Source organism: Verruconis gallopava (assembly GCF_000836295.1).
Source record: "Verruconis gallopava strain CBS 43764 unplaced genomic scaffold supercont1.22, whole genome shotgun sequence".
Taxonomy (NCBI): domain Eukaryota; kingdom Fungi; phylum Ascomycota; class Dothideomycetes; order Venturiales; family Sympoventuriaceae; genus Verruconis; species Verruconis gallopava.
Genome location: NW_015622158.1, coordinates 355,070 through 369,439, shown reverse-complemented (window position 1 = coordinate 369,439; position 14,370 = coordinate 355,070). Strand labels below are relative to the sequence as shown.

The 14,370-nt window shown below is 56.1% G+C and overlaps 4 protein-coding genes across 4 annotated transcripts; 2 read left to right on the top strand and 2 right to left on the bottom strand.

Annotated features, from left to right (window-relative positions):
• Nucleotides 1-53: 53 nt before the first annotated feature.
• Nucleotides 54-811, bottom strand: PV09_06453 (uncharacterized protein; the record flags this gene model as incomplete). The annotated part of the gene is made up of 1 exon (XM_016360093.1): nt 54-811. The coding sequence occupies exon 1, from the start codon at nt 594-596 to the stop codon at nt 54-56; it is 543 nt and encodes a 180-aa protein (XP_016212175.1). The 5' UTR covers nt 597-811.
• A 514-nt stretch (nt 812-1,325) lies between these two features.
• Nucleotides 1,326-3,466, top strand: PV09_06452 (uncharacterized protein). Its single transcript, XM_016360092.1, has 2 exons — nt 1,326-1,959; nt 2,178-3,466. Exons 1-2 carry the CDS (start codon nt 1,627-1,629, stop codon nt 2,928-2,930), a joined length of 1,086 nt encoding a protein of 361 aa, XP_016212174.1. The 5' UTR covers nt 1,326-1,626; the 3' UTR covers nt 2,931-3,466.
• Nucleotides 3,467-6,146: 2,680 nt separating this feature from the next.
• PV09_06451 (uncharacterized protein) lies at nt 6,147-9,163 on the top strand. Its single transcript, XM_016360091.1, has 2 exons — nt 6,147-7,072; nt 7,132-9,163. Exons 1-2 carry the CDS (start codon nt 7,054-7,056, stop codon nt 8,475-8,477), a joined length of 1,365 nt encoding a protein of 454 aa, XP_016212173.1. The 5' UTR covers nt 6,147-7,053; the 3' UTR covers nt 8,478-9,163.
• PV09_06450 (uncharacterized protein) lies at nt 9,149-13,694 on the bottom strand. Its single transcript, XM_016360090.1, has 3 exons — nt 13,110-13,694; nt 12,914-13,032; nt 9,149-12,853 (listed from the first exon to the last, which is right to left on the bottom strand). The coding sequence occupies exons 1-3, from the start codon at nt 13,566-13,568 to the stop codon at nt 9,805-9,807; spliced, it is 3,627 nt and encodes a 1,208-aa protein (XP_016212172.1). The 5' UTR covers nt 13,569-13,694; the 3' UTR covers nt 9,149-9,804.
• Between the last annotated feature and the right edge of the window lie 676 nt (nt 13,695-14,370).

The window sequence follows — 14,370 nt, the reverse complement described above, 5'->3', positions numbered from 1 at the left end:
ACAGGACGACGAAGGAGAGACTGGATGTTGCCAATGGGACGGGGCGTCGTCGGCTACGCAACGAAGGGGTCAGCCAGCAACGAGGGGGAGAACTGTTGGCTGATGGAGATGACGATGACGACGGCGGCGATGGGGCGGTGGTGGTGGATGTGCCGAATGGGTTCCCAGCTGTCTGCAGGCTCCTGGGGGAGGTGTCTGGTGGTATGGTCGTGTGTAATGCACAAAAAAGCTCTGCGAACCGCGTCGTTATTGGACGCCGGCTGGCGCTGGTCCTGCGCTAAGCCTAATCGGCATCCTCGCCGCCACCGCGCCCTCCCATTCGCCCGCGTTCTGTCCGACGCGTTCGCTGTGGTGGGCGCTCGTTGCAGTCGGACGCTGAACCTGACTCTCCGTGCGAAGCTGCTCTGTACCAAGCAAGCGCTGTGCTCTTGTGTTTGGCTGTCGTCGTCGTCGTAGTCGAAGTTGTTGTTGCTGTTGTTGCTGTTGTTGTTGTCTTCGTCGTCGTCGTCGTCGTAGCCATCGTCCTCGGCGTCGTCGACACCCAGTGCGCAGCGCTCAAACTCATGTGGACATCCATCCAGCTCAACCCCGAGCATTCGTACTAGCACACTCTCCCTCTCTCTCTCTCTCACTGTAGCACTCTGACATGTGTGCGTGTGCCTGCGGTGTCTGCGTGCTCTTCGCTCCCGCTCCCGCTCCCTCGCCTCTCCTCTCTCTTCTCTCTTCTCTCCTCTCTCTTCTCTCTTCTCTCCTCTCTCCTCTCTCCTCTCTCCTCGCTCTCCACACGACTCTTATCTGTTCTCTCTATGGCTACCCGGACTCTTGCATGCTGTCTGTCTGTTCCGCCCTTGCGCGACCTCGCCGTTTTGGCGGCCATCGCAAGCACCAAAGGGCCCACGGAGCGGCCACGCTACCCGCTGCTCCCGCTACCGTGGGTTCTAGAAGGCCCGCACGCGATAACGAAGCAAAAGTCGTACGATTCATTCGCCCGACCCGACCCAGCTGACGCTCGCCAATCTCAGTCCCCATTTCTGCCTGTCGTCTTCTCCTCGTCCCGTCTCCCGTCGCCAGCCCAGTCTGCTGCTGGCCCTCGCTCGTCCAGCCGTTGATTCCCATTCCCACCCCGCCCCGCTTTGCCTGTAGCCAGCGTTCCTCGTCTAGCACTCGGCCGCCTTCATGCACGTCCGTCAAGGCGACTTTCTTCTCGCTCCCCATTCGTGCTGTGACGGCTGCTGGAGACCCACAGCGAAACCACGTTGCGCGCAAAAGTGCGTCTGGCCTGTGACTTGAGGCTCACGCCAATGCATGCGGACGATCCGGTCGCCCTTCGCACGCGCAATCCCCTGAGCACGGAGCGAATGGAAGATCTCGTCGATCGAGGAACGGCAGCAAGGGAGATGGAACTAAAGTTGATTCTCTCCAACACAGATCTGAGGAATAAAGAGCCCGCGTTTGGCTCCCTTCCTTTGCGTCCGGCAAACTCTCTCGTGTCCTTCTTTCAACCTCTTCCGCCCTCGTTTCCCCCGCTCTGCGTCAACAGCGAGAGCCCCCCCAAAAAAATCTCCGCGCCACTGAATTTTCATCGTCGTCGTCTTCTTCTCCCAATCATCCTCGCTCCACAAAGCCATGGCCTCCCCGTCCGATCTGGCCGCTGCACAGTCGGAGAATTTATCCGGCCCAGCAGCGTCATCGCCCCCGTCCGATTTCACCATCTTCACCTCCATACGCTGTGATCCCATCCTGGAAACCAGCAGCGACAACGTCGGCTACTCCAGCCGCCGGAGATGCAAGCTGTACTTCCCGGAGCTGCACCGCCAGCGTCTGCTCGAGGCCGCCGCCGCTTTCTGGCCCAATGTCAAGTTCAAGGAGCTGGAAAGCACCGCCAGCTTCGAGACGGCCCTGCTCGACGAACTCGACGAGAAGGAGAGAATGCACGAGACGTACATTTGTCCAATGAAGGTACGTACATGCATGTATCGATCGATCGTCCATCGTCTCCCCACTCGGCCCCCCGTACGCCAGGGGTCGATTGCGATCAGGCTTGATCGTTCATCGGAATCTTTCCTCCCACACCACCCTTTCCCCTTTGCTCAGGCGGAAGAAACATACGAGAGAGGGAAGAAGAAAACTACAAAGACAGCAAGAACCTCAGCTCACCGTGGTTGATAATCGTGCAGGTCAAATACTCGTTTACATCGACAGGCCGTACCCACGTCGAGCTGGCCCCAGTACCCGCCCTTCCCCTTGAGGCTCTCTTCCCCACCACCTTTCGCCTGCCGTCTCTGCACTCAACCTCCTCGAAGAAATCCCGCTTCGGGGGGCCCTCCTTGTCCTCTCCATACACCCCGTACCCCTCTAATCCACCATGCTCGCTCTCGCGTCGCGGATCTGATGACTACTTCTCCATCCACTCCACCTCCACGTCGTCCACCGTGTCGTCTTCAGCGTCTTCCCGCTCCGGCTCCTCGTCGACTCACGGGCCCAGAACCACCCTTGCCTGCACGTATGAGATCTGGATCGACATCCAGCCCACCGAGCAGACTGCCCACACGCGCTTCAAGACCTCTTCGCGAGCTCAGTACGATGCTGCTCGTGCCCGCGCCCTGCCCAATCCGGAAGACGTCACCCAGGAGGTGCTGTTGTGGAACCCATCCGGCTTCATCACCGAAGGCTCCCTGCTGACGCCCTACTTCTACCGCAACAGGCGATGGGTGACGCCGCCGGTTGTGGACCCGCAGTACGGAGGCGGCCAGGCCGGAACGTCGAGGCGATGGGCACTCGAACAGGGCCTTTGCGAGGAGGCTGCCGTGGAGCGCAGGAGCATTCGTGTTGGCGAAAGGGTGTGGGTCAGCAACGGCGTCCGCGGCTTTGGATGGGGGAAGATCCAGGGTATGAAGCAGAGCGACGAGGAAAGCGAGAGGTCATTTTAGGTGCTTGAGAGGAGGACGACCCAGACGATGTTCGACGCGTTTACACACATGCGCTTGCGTGCGTGTGAACGATTTCACGACCGACCAAGACTTTTTGACGTACTTTGAAGTACCCAGCTGTTTCCGACTCAGCAAGGATGACAATCTTACGATCAGCATGACATTTGAGTGATTGGTAGTGCGACGTTTTGCTCCCTCGCCAACGCTGTTTCCTTCCTTCATCGACATAAACCGATACAATCGAGCTTTGGAGTCTCGCTGCGTGGTTAAAAAAAAGGCGAGTTTTGTGGTAGGTAAGCGTAGCACTCTTACATGATGCCGCACCATTCTGTTGCATTCTACCCAGAAACCATACTGGCCATGAAATCTGCATGGTTTGCTCGGAGTCCTACACAAGGGGGAAAAACTGCATTATATCCGCTTGTATGTATACGTTTATACTTTTTTTTTATACGCCCAGGGGGCCGAACTTTTGCACACAGATTCGAGCAACATCAATCAAAGATATTTACGCCGACAGAATTGGCTTTAAGCGACCTCACTCGAGCTCCTCTGTGTCTTTCTGCTACCGTCACATAACGCGTACGCACCGTGCTGTACTTCTTTTTTATTGCGCACTTGGATCTTCACGACGCACTGCTCTCCCGATGTCGTCTCTGCCCAAGTCCGTCCCGTCTCATTTCGCGACCACATAAGTGCCTTCTTCGTGTACTCTGCCGCTTTGCATTGTTCACCCTCCCAACCACACTCGTCACCCTTACTCGGGCCGGATTCGTCACCTGCCCGCACGAGCGCACACGACAACCCGTGCATCCTGTACGCATACACGTTCGCGTCCAATTCGAGAGTTAGCAACATTGGCTGGCATCAAGACGTCGCACGCTTCCGGCCAGGCAGCGCGCACAGCGCCCAGTGAGGACTGAGGCACGCTCCCGACAGCGCCCCCGGCCCCCTCTCCAGCTCCTTTCGAAGCGCTTCTCTGGTGACCACACCTGTTCAGGCGGCGCGCCGTGATACGCGGCGTGGAAGCGAGAAGCGCGAAAGCTACCGTCGTCCCCGCGACTGCGGCGCCCGTCGCCAGCCCGCGGCCGTTAGCCTTTAGAGCCGGCGAGACGTGCTCGCGCGCCACAAAACGGGCCTCGCCCGTCCTCGCAAGCCGATCTCAGCGCGTCCAGCGGAGCCGAGGACGCCGTCGTCCAGCCTCCCGCAACGGCCGCCGTGCGGTATCCATGGCCCGCTTGGCTGTGCGATGAGAAACGTAGCGCACTTTCTCCGGCGTGAGGCACGTCACATTGCACAGATCGCCTCGTTGCGCCGCATACATGCGCTTGCGTCTTGCAGCTGCCTCTGCAGCAGAAGCCGCTACCGCAGGATGCCGGCTCGGGTCTCGTTCGTGAGCGTCTGGTCAGTGAGCTAACCCGCCACTGTGATCTCCATAGCGTTTGGATGCACGGCCGTGCTTTGCTGTGGACCTTGACTGCTTACAAACATGAACACCGGAGCGTGGACAAAGGCTGCCGTAGCCTCTACGATGTTCGTGGGAGCCTTGAGGAGTACGTGCTCAACGTCACTTGTCGACAACTCAACGCTCAGGTCCATAATTTTCCATCCTACATTTGTTTCTTTTTCTTTTCTTTTCTTTTTGTGAACTCCAGACTTGAAATTCAACTGCGGTAGGAAGTGGGATGGTGTCTCTGACAGACAATGCAGAGGAGCATGAAATGGTGTTCCAAAATAGGAGGTAGGGCTTACGACACGGATGGAGGAAGCAGCCCAGTAAACAACATGATGGCGAACACCTGCAGCTACCTCTGGCCCCCCCCCTTAAAAAAAAATCCGTTACGGTCTACTGGTTCATGATCGGGAGGGAACTTCGGCCGGAGCAGTCAAAGATTTGCGGTCAGTAAGCTACGCCGGCCCCACGCAATGTTTGGTTTGTCCGGGACAGATCTTGCGGGCCCGACAAGAGATTGGGAAACTCAACATGGCTCAAGTGTGTCTACATCCCTCCGTACGACGTGCACGTACGTCAGGTAAGCTTTTGCGGCGAGCAACCTGACCTGGCGAGTGATCCGCGAGGCTGTGACTGTTTGCTAAACCGTGAAATGGATACCTGCGTGCAGCTCTCTCATCCGGGAGGGAAGAATAGGGACCACAGACTGTGTTTTGAAACCAGCGATCGAGTTCGCACGAGTCGGAGCAAACAGAAAGCTTTGCGCTCTCCGTCTTCCTTTCTCGCAAACCGTGCGGTTGCGCACGGGACGAATGTTTCGAAACGAAAGCGCAGTGATTGGATGGCATGCTGGCTTGTCATTGAGACGGCTGACGAAGACACTTTAGGAGAATGACAGGATCCGAAAGGGGAGACTGTAGAATTTCCTTCGGGCAGGACGATTGGCCCAGAAGGAATTCAGGAGCCAAATCGTGTGCACAGCTGCGTTGTGCTGATTTTTTTTCTTGTTTTCTGACAGAGCAGTTTGGCTCAGACGACGCGTATTACCACTTGGGACCGCCACGGTGTATCCACCGCAGCCAGGCTTTGCGTTTCCCGGCGGATGAAACAAAGGAGTCCGTGGCCTTGGTTGTCAGACGAGGCCCCTCGGATCACAAGGTCGAGCCAGAGGCAAGCGTTTCCGCAAAAGGGCGTTGCCAGCACACCACAGCGGGCGATGGCACCATGCATCTACATGCTCATATCTATGCAAACAAGAGCCCGTGTACGAACGGGGAGCACAGCGACGGCGTTTGTGCGTACATGACGTCGTCCAAACGGCGGGCCCTCCATCCGAATCGCTCTGCAAAGAGTGCGGAGCCGACGAGCTGATGGGAAGCATGAATTTCGCCTTGGCTGCTAGCGCGGGGGCCCACTTCCCCCTGTATAAAATAGATTGATGGACCGTTCCCTTCAACGTGGATGCATACACCAGGCCTGGATCGGCTAGATCTGTACTACGAACGGCTAGATTAAGGCGGGCGACCAGCCAAGATCTGGGTCTGGGCGGGCCGCGGTGGTGAGGGAAAAGGCGAGAGGGACAGCAGAAACGGTGGAAGTGAGCGGCAGTGCGTGTGGGCGAGGGCTTGGGCGAGACGACGAGACCAGACGGACAAGCGATGCGCTTCGGAGCCCCGTCGTCGCTGCTGTCGTCGTCCAGCCTGATCGACACACATGTGCCCGTCTCCCTCACGTCGTTTCGCCGGGCCACATCGCTCCTCATCCTTTCCATCGCTCCTTGCCTCGCCCCCGTCCTCTTCTTCAGCACAACAAACACGCTACACGAGCCTCGCACGCCCTCAGCTCTGCCTCCAGGAAGGGATCGGCAGCCAAATTAAATTGCACCGCGCTGGTCCTGGGGCCAATAGGATCGGCCCTGCGCAAACGGCTTGCGTGTGTCTCCACCACTCGCCCTGTCCTGACTGCTCCCACTTGCCGGGCCTGTCTGCTGCGCCGACCTCCTGTCGAAGCAGCGTCTCAGCAGCCTGTCTCTCTCTCTCTCAGTGTGTGTGTGTGTCTTCTCTCTTTCTGAAATTGCCCATCGAACCGCCCAATAATCTCGCCCTCCTACCACACAAACACAACAACAACACCACGCTCTCTTTCTCGCCCTGACCATCGCTTTCTCTGCCCACTCTGCCGCGAATTCGGACGTTTCTTTCGTTCGCCATCGCGTCTGTCACTCATTGATCGAATTCGTTTCGCTTCTCCACATAGGGCTTGCGCAGCCCTTTCTTTTTCGCCTGGGCCGTAATTCACTCCTTTGGTTCGACGCTTCTTTCGCCTGCTGAGCGCGCTGGCTTCCCCCAAGCACATGCCATTCGGACCACGTCTTTCCCCTCGATATTGTCTACCGACGGCCAGACGACGGTGCTGAACTGATTTCTGCGGCCATTCGTTTGTCGAACGGCACACTGCAGGCAGACAGCCAGAGCGGGACGGACTGCAACTGCGTTTCGCCAACAACAACTGACGACCATTTCTTTGTTCTTTTCGCCTTCGCTTTAACCCGCTGTTCTTACGGTCCAGCAACCCATTTTTTGTTTGTCGCGCCACGATTACGCCGATACAGGTGCCGCGGCCTCCGTTCAAACCGATCCGACGCTCGTTATTCTTCTATTGATACAAGCCATGGCGTCATTACCGTACTGTATGTTTCTTGCTTGGGTCGAGATTGGATGCAATGTGCCCGACTAACTTTCGTCAAAGCCGATGCCTTCTCGCCCGCAAACTCTTTCTTCAAGCGCTGCGTAACATGTCCCAACACGGCGCCTACGTGCCCCTCCTGTAAGTCGGACGAAATATGTTCTCAAACCCTCGGCGACTGCGAAACCTGCCCCACGGCATCGTGTGTTAAAGCAGCTACATCTGGCTCTCTTGTTGGCACAAGTTCCAAGTCGAGCGGACCCAACATTGGCGCCATCGTCGGCGGCGTGATTGGTGGTGTGGCCCTGATCACTCTCATCGTGTTCTGCATCTGGAAGTACTGGCTCAAGGGACGGCGGCACGAAGTGGAAATCGAGGAATGGGAGGACGACGAGGAGATGGAGAAGTCAAATGCTTCAGTATTCACTCGTGAGGCACGGTCGCGGGCTTCGACGCACACCGTCGCCTCGTTGGCATCCACCGTCCTGACGAGGGCGTCGAACATCATTCAAATCGCGTACATACCCGGTGTCACGAACCGCTCTGGAAACACTGGCCCCGATCTGCTTGTTCCGCCCGTTCCGCCCATTCCAGCACAGACACCCCCTACTCTTCACTCAAGATTTGCAGACGACCAGCTGTTGTTCATGCCCGGCGACCTGCGAGACTCGACGTACTCGGACGTATCTTCCGTAAGCGGCGAGCGTAGGCCCGGCAGCATCGCACCCAGTCTGGCACGTACAAGTATGGCTTCGACTATCTTCATGGATAGTGCCGTTGTGAACCCTATGCCGGCGACCCAGATCATTGGCGGCAAGGCGGCTATCGTCAGTGTCGGTAGCAAAGGATCCACGCCGGGCTCGACACCACCCGTTCCTTCTGTCGACTTTGCCAAGCATGGAGGTAAGGCCGTCAAGCCGGTCATCATCAAGATGCCTTCGTCGACGGACGGTTCTGGATCTGCTACCTCCTCGCTCAAGACCATGAAGCCTGTCGCTCTGAACATCATACGAAAGGACAAGAAGGCACCTTCAGACGTTGCATCAGTCGACTCGTCCGCACTCGAGTCGCGAGACTCCAAGCGCATGACCAAGTCCTCGCTCGCACCTTCTGAGATGAGCGTCGAGACACACAGGCGCGCTCGCCAGAGCGGCTTGACGCACAGGTCCAGCAGGCACACGACGTATTCGGATCTCAGCGACGACGATGACGAGCACGAGAGGTCGAGACAGTCTCTGATGGACCGGAGAAACGAGTCGCCATTCACGGATGCTGCAGAGATCAAGACGCCCACAACACCTTCCGTACCGGGCGGCTCGCCGCTGAAGATTTCAACGCCAAGTTCGTCAAAGGAGGCTGCTGAGCGAGGCAAGAGCCCATTCGAGGACCCTGAGAGTCCAACGAAGTAGCCCCTCTCGCGTCTTTGATCCTGATGTTCACTTTTGTTTGTTTGAGGAATTCTATTCTCCACACGCGGTTCACAGGCGCTACGTGGAGAGATGATGTCTCTACCTCCATGCTCAACCGTTTTGCACGCCATCCTCTTACGCGTCTCTCACGATTCGGACTAGGGCGGGAAGGAGTTATCTTATTCGACTCCCTGTTTCTTTCACGGACCAGTTTCTGGGAGGCGGGTATGAACACAACACAGGCAGCCGAGCGCGATTTCCATTTCATACATTTTTTTTTCTTTTCTCAATTTAGAGGGGAGCGCAGGAACGTCCACCTTTTGCGGGGATCACGCTACGAATGAACAAAGACCCGAAACAGCAGACACAAGCGGAATCTGGAGAAGCAAGGCGGAGGAGAGACCGTCAAGAGATGAAATGAGCGACCTCGTTCTCCTGACGGAGGGATCCAACGAGGTGAAGAAAAAAGGACCCAAGAGCTTTGTACCGAGAGAGAAGAGAAAAAAAGAATTTTTTTTCTCTCTCGAGATGACGACAAGAGAGCAAGCACAGTCTTCTTTTTCTTCTTTCTGAGCTTTCGAATGTATATATTGGCTCCTTTGCTGGGAGAACGCGGTCGAAATGCGACGCAAAGATCTTTTTTTTTCTGTTATATAATGAAAGAAAGCGAAGCCTTATTGATCGAATGTGTTCTCCCACTCGTGCTCGTTTTGAACCTCCTTTGGCTTTGCCTTCCGCGCCTCAAGTCACGAACGTCTGTTCCTTTGCGCCCTGGAGGGGGGGGGAAGAAGAAAGGGGTTATTTGGCAAGATGGTGATCACACAAAGCCCGACCAGCGGCGTGAAGCTTTGAATCGTGAGATTGGACGATGCCACGGTAAGCACAGAGCTTCGAACGTTCACATACACACGTGGTGAGGATCCGTCGTCGCGAGCAAAATCTTAGCAAGTCACCGGATGATTCCGTAGATTACAAAGGTTACTACAGTGGACAAAAACAGAGGGTGATGCTCACCCTCGTTAACAGCGTCAAAAGACCTTTAACCGACCAGCTTTTTGCCCAAGCACGCCCAGCAGCAACCCTTTCGACCCAAAACGCCTTGCGGAAAATGATGGGTAAACTAAAATTAAAGAATAACGCCAGGATATTTGCCCATTGAAGAAGCGGTCAAAAGGGGAAGAAAAAGACAATAGGAGGGCAGAAAATCGTTCAAAGTGCAACCTCCAGAGCAGTCATTGACAACAGTGACATCAACTCGGCCGATACCGCCTTGACCAAGTTTGCGGATTCCATCTCTGATTTCGCAGCCTACAAGCTCGTCTTAGGCTCAAGCGGCTGGCTTTCCCCGTCGGCTCTTTGCGATGTAGTATGTGATCAGGTTCACGCTCCCTTCCTTGACGCCCGTGCTTCTCAGAACCTTCCAGAATTCGTCTTCTCCGCCCGCATGCATGACCAGACAGAAATCCAGATCCGCTTTGCGAACGTCCGAGTCCGGGTCCTGGAGGTACTTCACGGCACATGCACCGAGCCGTTGGACGAGCTGCGAGGAGAGAGGGACAGAGCGGGAGCGAGCTTGGGTGAGAAGGGAGGAGAGCGTCTGCAAAGCAAAGCAGGAGGTGCGGTGAAGATATTGTGACGATGGAAGGGTTGGGGACAGGGCGCTTGAGGTTGATGATGGCGAAGAGCTCGCAGGAGATATGGGTTGATTGGTCAAGCCCTCCAGAAGATCGAGAACCGCGGAGAGCCCGTCAAGAGGGTTGCAGTTCTTGACAATCTCGTCTGCAGCCTTCTCAAAGTCCGCCGTGATATGCATAGTGTCGTCCCACTGGCGTCTCGAGATGAGCACTGAACGTAGAGCCTTCGCGTAATACGGCGCTGCCTCTCTGCGGTGCAGCGTGAGCATTGCACGTATAGTAGCTAAAGCCTGTCCCTTGAGACTCTGCGCCTTGGTCGCCGCAGATTCTGTACCAGTAGCAGCTTTCAGGCTCTCGTTAGGCGTCTCCAAATATTCTAACAGAACGAGTAGGAGCTCGCCAAATTTCTGGCCCTCGTCTCCCCAAACATCCAGACCACTCTTTACAATATCCTGCACACGCCTGAATCCATGAGCATCCAGGCTCTTGGCCTTGATGCGCTCGATGCCACTCATAAGCAAGCGCCTCGACCTTAGGGTCTCGGCGCTATTGTCGTTGAGATTCGCCGCAACAACGCTGCCTGTACTAGTGGTCTTATGATGCCTCGGTGTACGCTGCATATCGATGTTCTGCTCATTGCTCCTCGTGCTGTGAGCCAGCGTGCTCTCCTCGGTAGGCTGACGTTCATTCGCCCGTTCGATCGGTAACTCTTCAAGAACGGGTTTCTCGTCATTCGCGTCAGTATGATCCATTGCGTCATGCGACGTCAACGGATCTTCGTACACTTGGACTGGTTCCGCTTCCGTCTGCATTGTGCTTGGCAATGGACTTCTCAGTCGCTCAGGCGATCTGCCAACAGGGCTTCTGAGCCGGTTAATGCTAAGTGAGGACGGCGACTGCGTCTTCGCCGGTGAAAATTTGCTGGGCGTTGTAGGTTTTGGAATCCCGCTGCTTGAACCAGGCCGCTCAAAGCTACGCGGCAAAACCATCGTGAAACCTTCTGCATCGTCAACCATCGAATTTTCATGACTAGCTGACGCTGTGGTAGCAGGAGCTCTAGCATTGGGCGCACCGAAGGCATCGTCGCTGTCGGGTGGCTTCGTAAACGGAACTACCAATGTGAGATCGTCACCTCTGGACGGGCTTGACAGGGGGCTGTCCGTCGTGCCTGTGGTACTTCGTCTCGGTGTCTTTTTCGGTACTACGTTAATTTCAGACCTCGACTTCGTGCGTATAGTTGAAGTTGCCGTCGTCGCTGGCGCAGCTGCCCTGGCAGGGGTTCTTGCGGGAGCCTTTGCGGTAGACTTGACTGATTTTTGTGGGCTGGCTTGCGGGCTCATATTTGGCGTGCTGCCATGGACACCAGCACGTCTGCTAGCCGCGTACGGATCCGCTGTGGCAGGACGTGCAATCTCCGGTCTTCGAGGTCGTCGTACTGGAGCAGCCATCAACGAGCTGCCAGCCGACGCCTGCGATGCCTGTGTACTTGCTGATGCCTCTCTCGACAAAGACGAGGGTGGTCTCCCTGTCGCTGCTCTCATCGCTGTGGTTCTGGAACTCAGCCCAGAGGGCCCCGCTGCCGGCGTTTTTACGGGCGAGAAGTGAGACTGTGCTGAGCTTGGTCGGTCCGGCATATTTCTTGCCGCTAGAGCTGCTTTACGTTGAGCAGCGATCGCATCTCTGACAGACGGACGAGCTGCAGCAGCAGGTTTAGCCTTGGACGCGGCGGGGGCGCCACCTAAGCTGGACGCTGACGATGCGAGAGATGCAGCGTTAGGGTTATGTGGATCTTTCTCCAGCTGCTGGCGTGACTTCGGATCCAAGCTGTCCATAATCCTCTCCGCATGGTCGCGCCACACCTGTGAGAAGGCCCAGTATGCGGCTCTCGTGCCTTCCCGGACCTTGGGATTTGCATCGCCCAAGCCCTTCTTGATGCACTTCTCAGCCAGCTCTAGGCCGCCAGAGTGCTCGATCTGGGCCTTGTGTGAGGGGCCATGCTTCTTGAAGATGGTTCGCAGCCAGACAGTCGCAAAGGTGCGCGTCTGCACATTCTTATCCTGATACGAGAACCACATGTGCTCCATGAGACGCTTGTGGTACGACACATGCGAGAGCAGAGTCTCGACGGTGGCGCTACCGTTGTTAGCGGCAATCTGCTTCGTGTTTGCACTCATCTTGATGAAGTTGGAGATCATCATCTCTACAACCGGGTCAAGAGCGGGACCAAGGACACGCGCTAGCTCCTGCGCAAGTTGGCATGCGTTTGTGGAGACGGTCGTGCGTAGGGAGTTGGAAATTCGGGTCACACCGTCCATAACAGAACGGATGCCTGCCACAAATGTGTTGTGGAAATCGGTTGGCGCGTTGCCCTTGAGCAATCTCCGCAACTTCGTGATGCTCTTGTCGCGGGCCATCCAGTTGTGCTCTGTCTCCTTGCCCTCGAACAGAGTTCTCATTTCGCTGAAGATCTCTTCCAGCTCACGGTTCGTTGTCACGTAGAGCGGGTCCATTGGCACGACCTCTTGTGGGGGAGGGTGCTCGGACATCATGCTGTCGGCAAACGTGGTATCGTTGCGGGAGAGATCTGGCATGGTCTGCACGGACATCGTTGACGCAGCCATGTCAAGGTCGGCTGTAGGCCGCATGTCCAACTGAGATACTATTTGGGAGACGATTGTGTGGCGTACGTCTTGCATCTTCATGCGTTTCCTGAGATCGGCCTTTGCATGTTCCGGCGCGCTCCTGCCCCTCTCCGTCAGTAAACGCATTAAGGTTGACAGGAAAGATGACAACAAGCCATACCTAAAGAGCTCGACAATGCAGCTCTTTGCAGTCTCTCGCACCATACCGTCTGCATCTTCCAGGCAATTCACTAGCTGGGGCACGTATGTCTTGAAAGGTAGGGACTCGGCCTTGTGCATCTGCAAGCAAAGCTTCACTCAGCACGCCGATTTTTTTTTCTACATTCGCACTTGATTGTTGGAGACAGAAAACGTACCTTAACCACCCACATCATAGCTGCCTCTTTCGCCCTCGGGCTGTGCCCTGATAAGGCACCCTCCTTGATTACATTTTCGACCTGCTCGCTGACAAACGGGTAGAAATCGGCCAGGTTGGCACTCGCGGCATTCCTGTGGCTCTCTCTCGAGTCGCCGAGCCTCTCCAGCAGGATCGGGAGCAGCCTCTTGGCCTGGGAGGCAATGACGTTGTTCTGCTGCTGCAGGCTCAGGCGCTTGATTAGGTGGCCCAGCGTGGAGAAGGCGGTGGCAGACAGCGTCGGCGACTGCGAGCTCGATATGGCGATGCGTATACACTCGAAAATGATGGGCTGGGCAGCATCCGGGACGCGGAGATGCTTGATATTGGACTTAACAGAATTGAAGGCGGCAACTTTGGCGTCGATGGCTACTGAGGAGCGCTTTAGCATCCCCAGCAGATTCTGGGCCTCTTGCTCCATGGCTGACTGAATATGGAGGGTCAAGAGGGATTCGGGCTGTGCGGATGTTATTGGAGCATGAGGCGAGGAGTTTGTTGTTGTCGTTGTGGGAGCCGTCTGTGGATTGTGTATATCGCGGGTGGTTCGTGTATGTTAGTTTTGGTTTGAGGCCCAAAACAGCGGGTGGAGCGCGACACCAACGCACGGGGCAACCACATGCAGGGAGCGCCCCTCAATGACCTCAAGTTGCAGCCAACAACGGCGACGCGATTTGTTTACCCCAAATCATCCATCAACACTGCGCCATGCCTCTCTTCATGTAGTTTCTGTCTTCGACCCCTCCCGCCGTGCGATGTGCGCTGGCTGCGTTTGTACGTCTGGAATAGCTGGCCATCTCTACGCATTTGGACGATGCCAAGGAAGCCGGCTATCGTATGTCGACCACTCCTCATCTGACGGCGGAGAATAACTCCCATAGCTCATTACCTTTGCTTGCGTATGCGCTGTCCAAAGATCCCTCCCTTTGCTTCTTCCCCACATCTGCGTTGGCCTGATGACGAAGCGACGGCTGAGCCGCAACCTTGAAGATGCGCTGTATACCTCAAACACGTCTGCTCCACCCTGTTTCTCTTTGTGAATTCCAAGGATCAGTCCTGTGACATGTGGATCTGTACACTTCGCTTCTTCTCCAGCTGATGGCGTCGGCTTTCCCTTGTCAAAAGGTTCACCATTGCCCTTCTCTGGCGTGAGGTATTACACGAGAAGCTTGACGACTTGGAGTCGAAATGCAGCAAATCGCGCTGAACCGTCAAGGCTCAAGTTC

Excerpts from the sequence above, each read along its gene's own strand:
- PV09_06452 (XM_016360092.1), top strand. The coding sequence starts at position 1,627 with ATGGCCTCCCCGTCCGATCTGGCCGCTGCACAGTCGGAGAATTTATCC. Across the intron at positions 1,960-2,177 it reads CGTACATTTGTCCAATGAAG|GTCAAATACTCGTTTACATC; the intron begins GTACGTACATGC and ends ATAATCGTGCAG.
- PV09_06450 (XM_016360090.1), bottom strand. The coding sequence starts at position 13,568 with ATGGAGCAAGAGGCCCAGAATCTGCTGGGGATGCTAAAGCGCTCCTCA. Across the intron at positions 13,033-13,109 it reads CTATGATGTGGGTGGTTAAG|ATGCACAAGGCCGAGTCCCT; the intron begins GTACGTTTTCTG and ends CTTTGCTTGCAG. Across the intron at positions 12,854-12,913 it reads TGCATTGTCGAGCTCTTTAG|GAGCGCGCCGGAACATGCAA; the intron begins GTATGGCTTGTT and ends GGAGAGGGGCAG.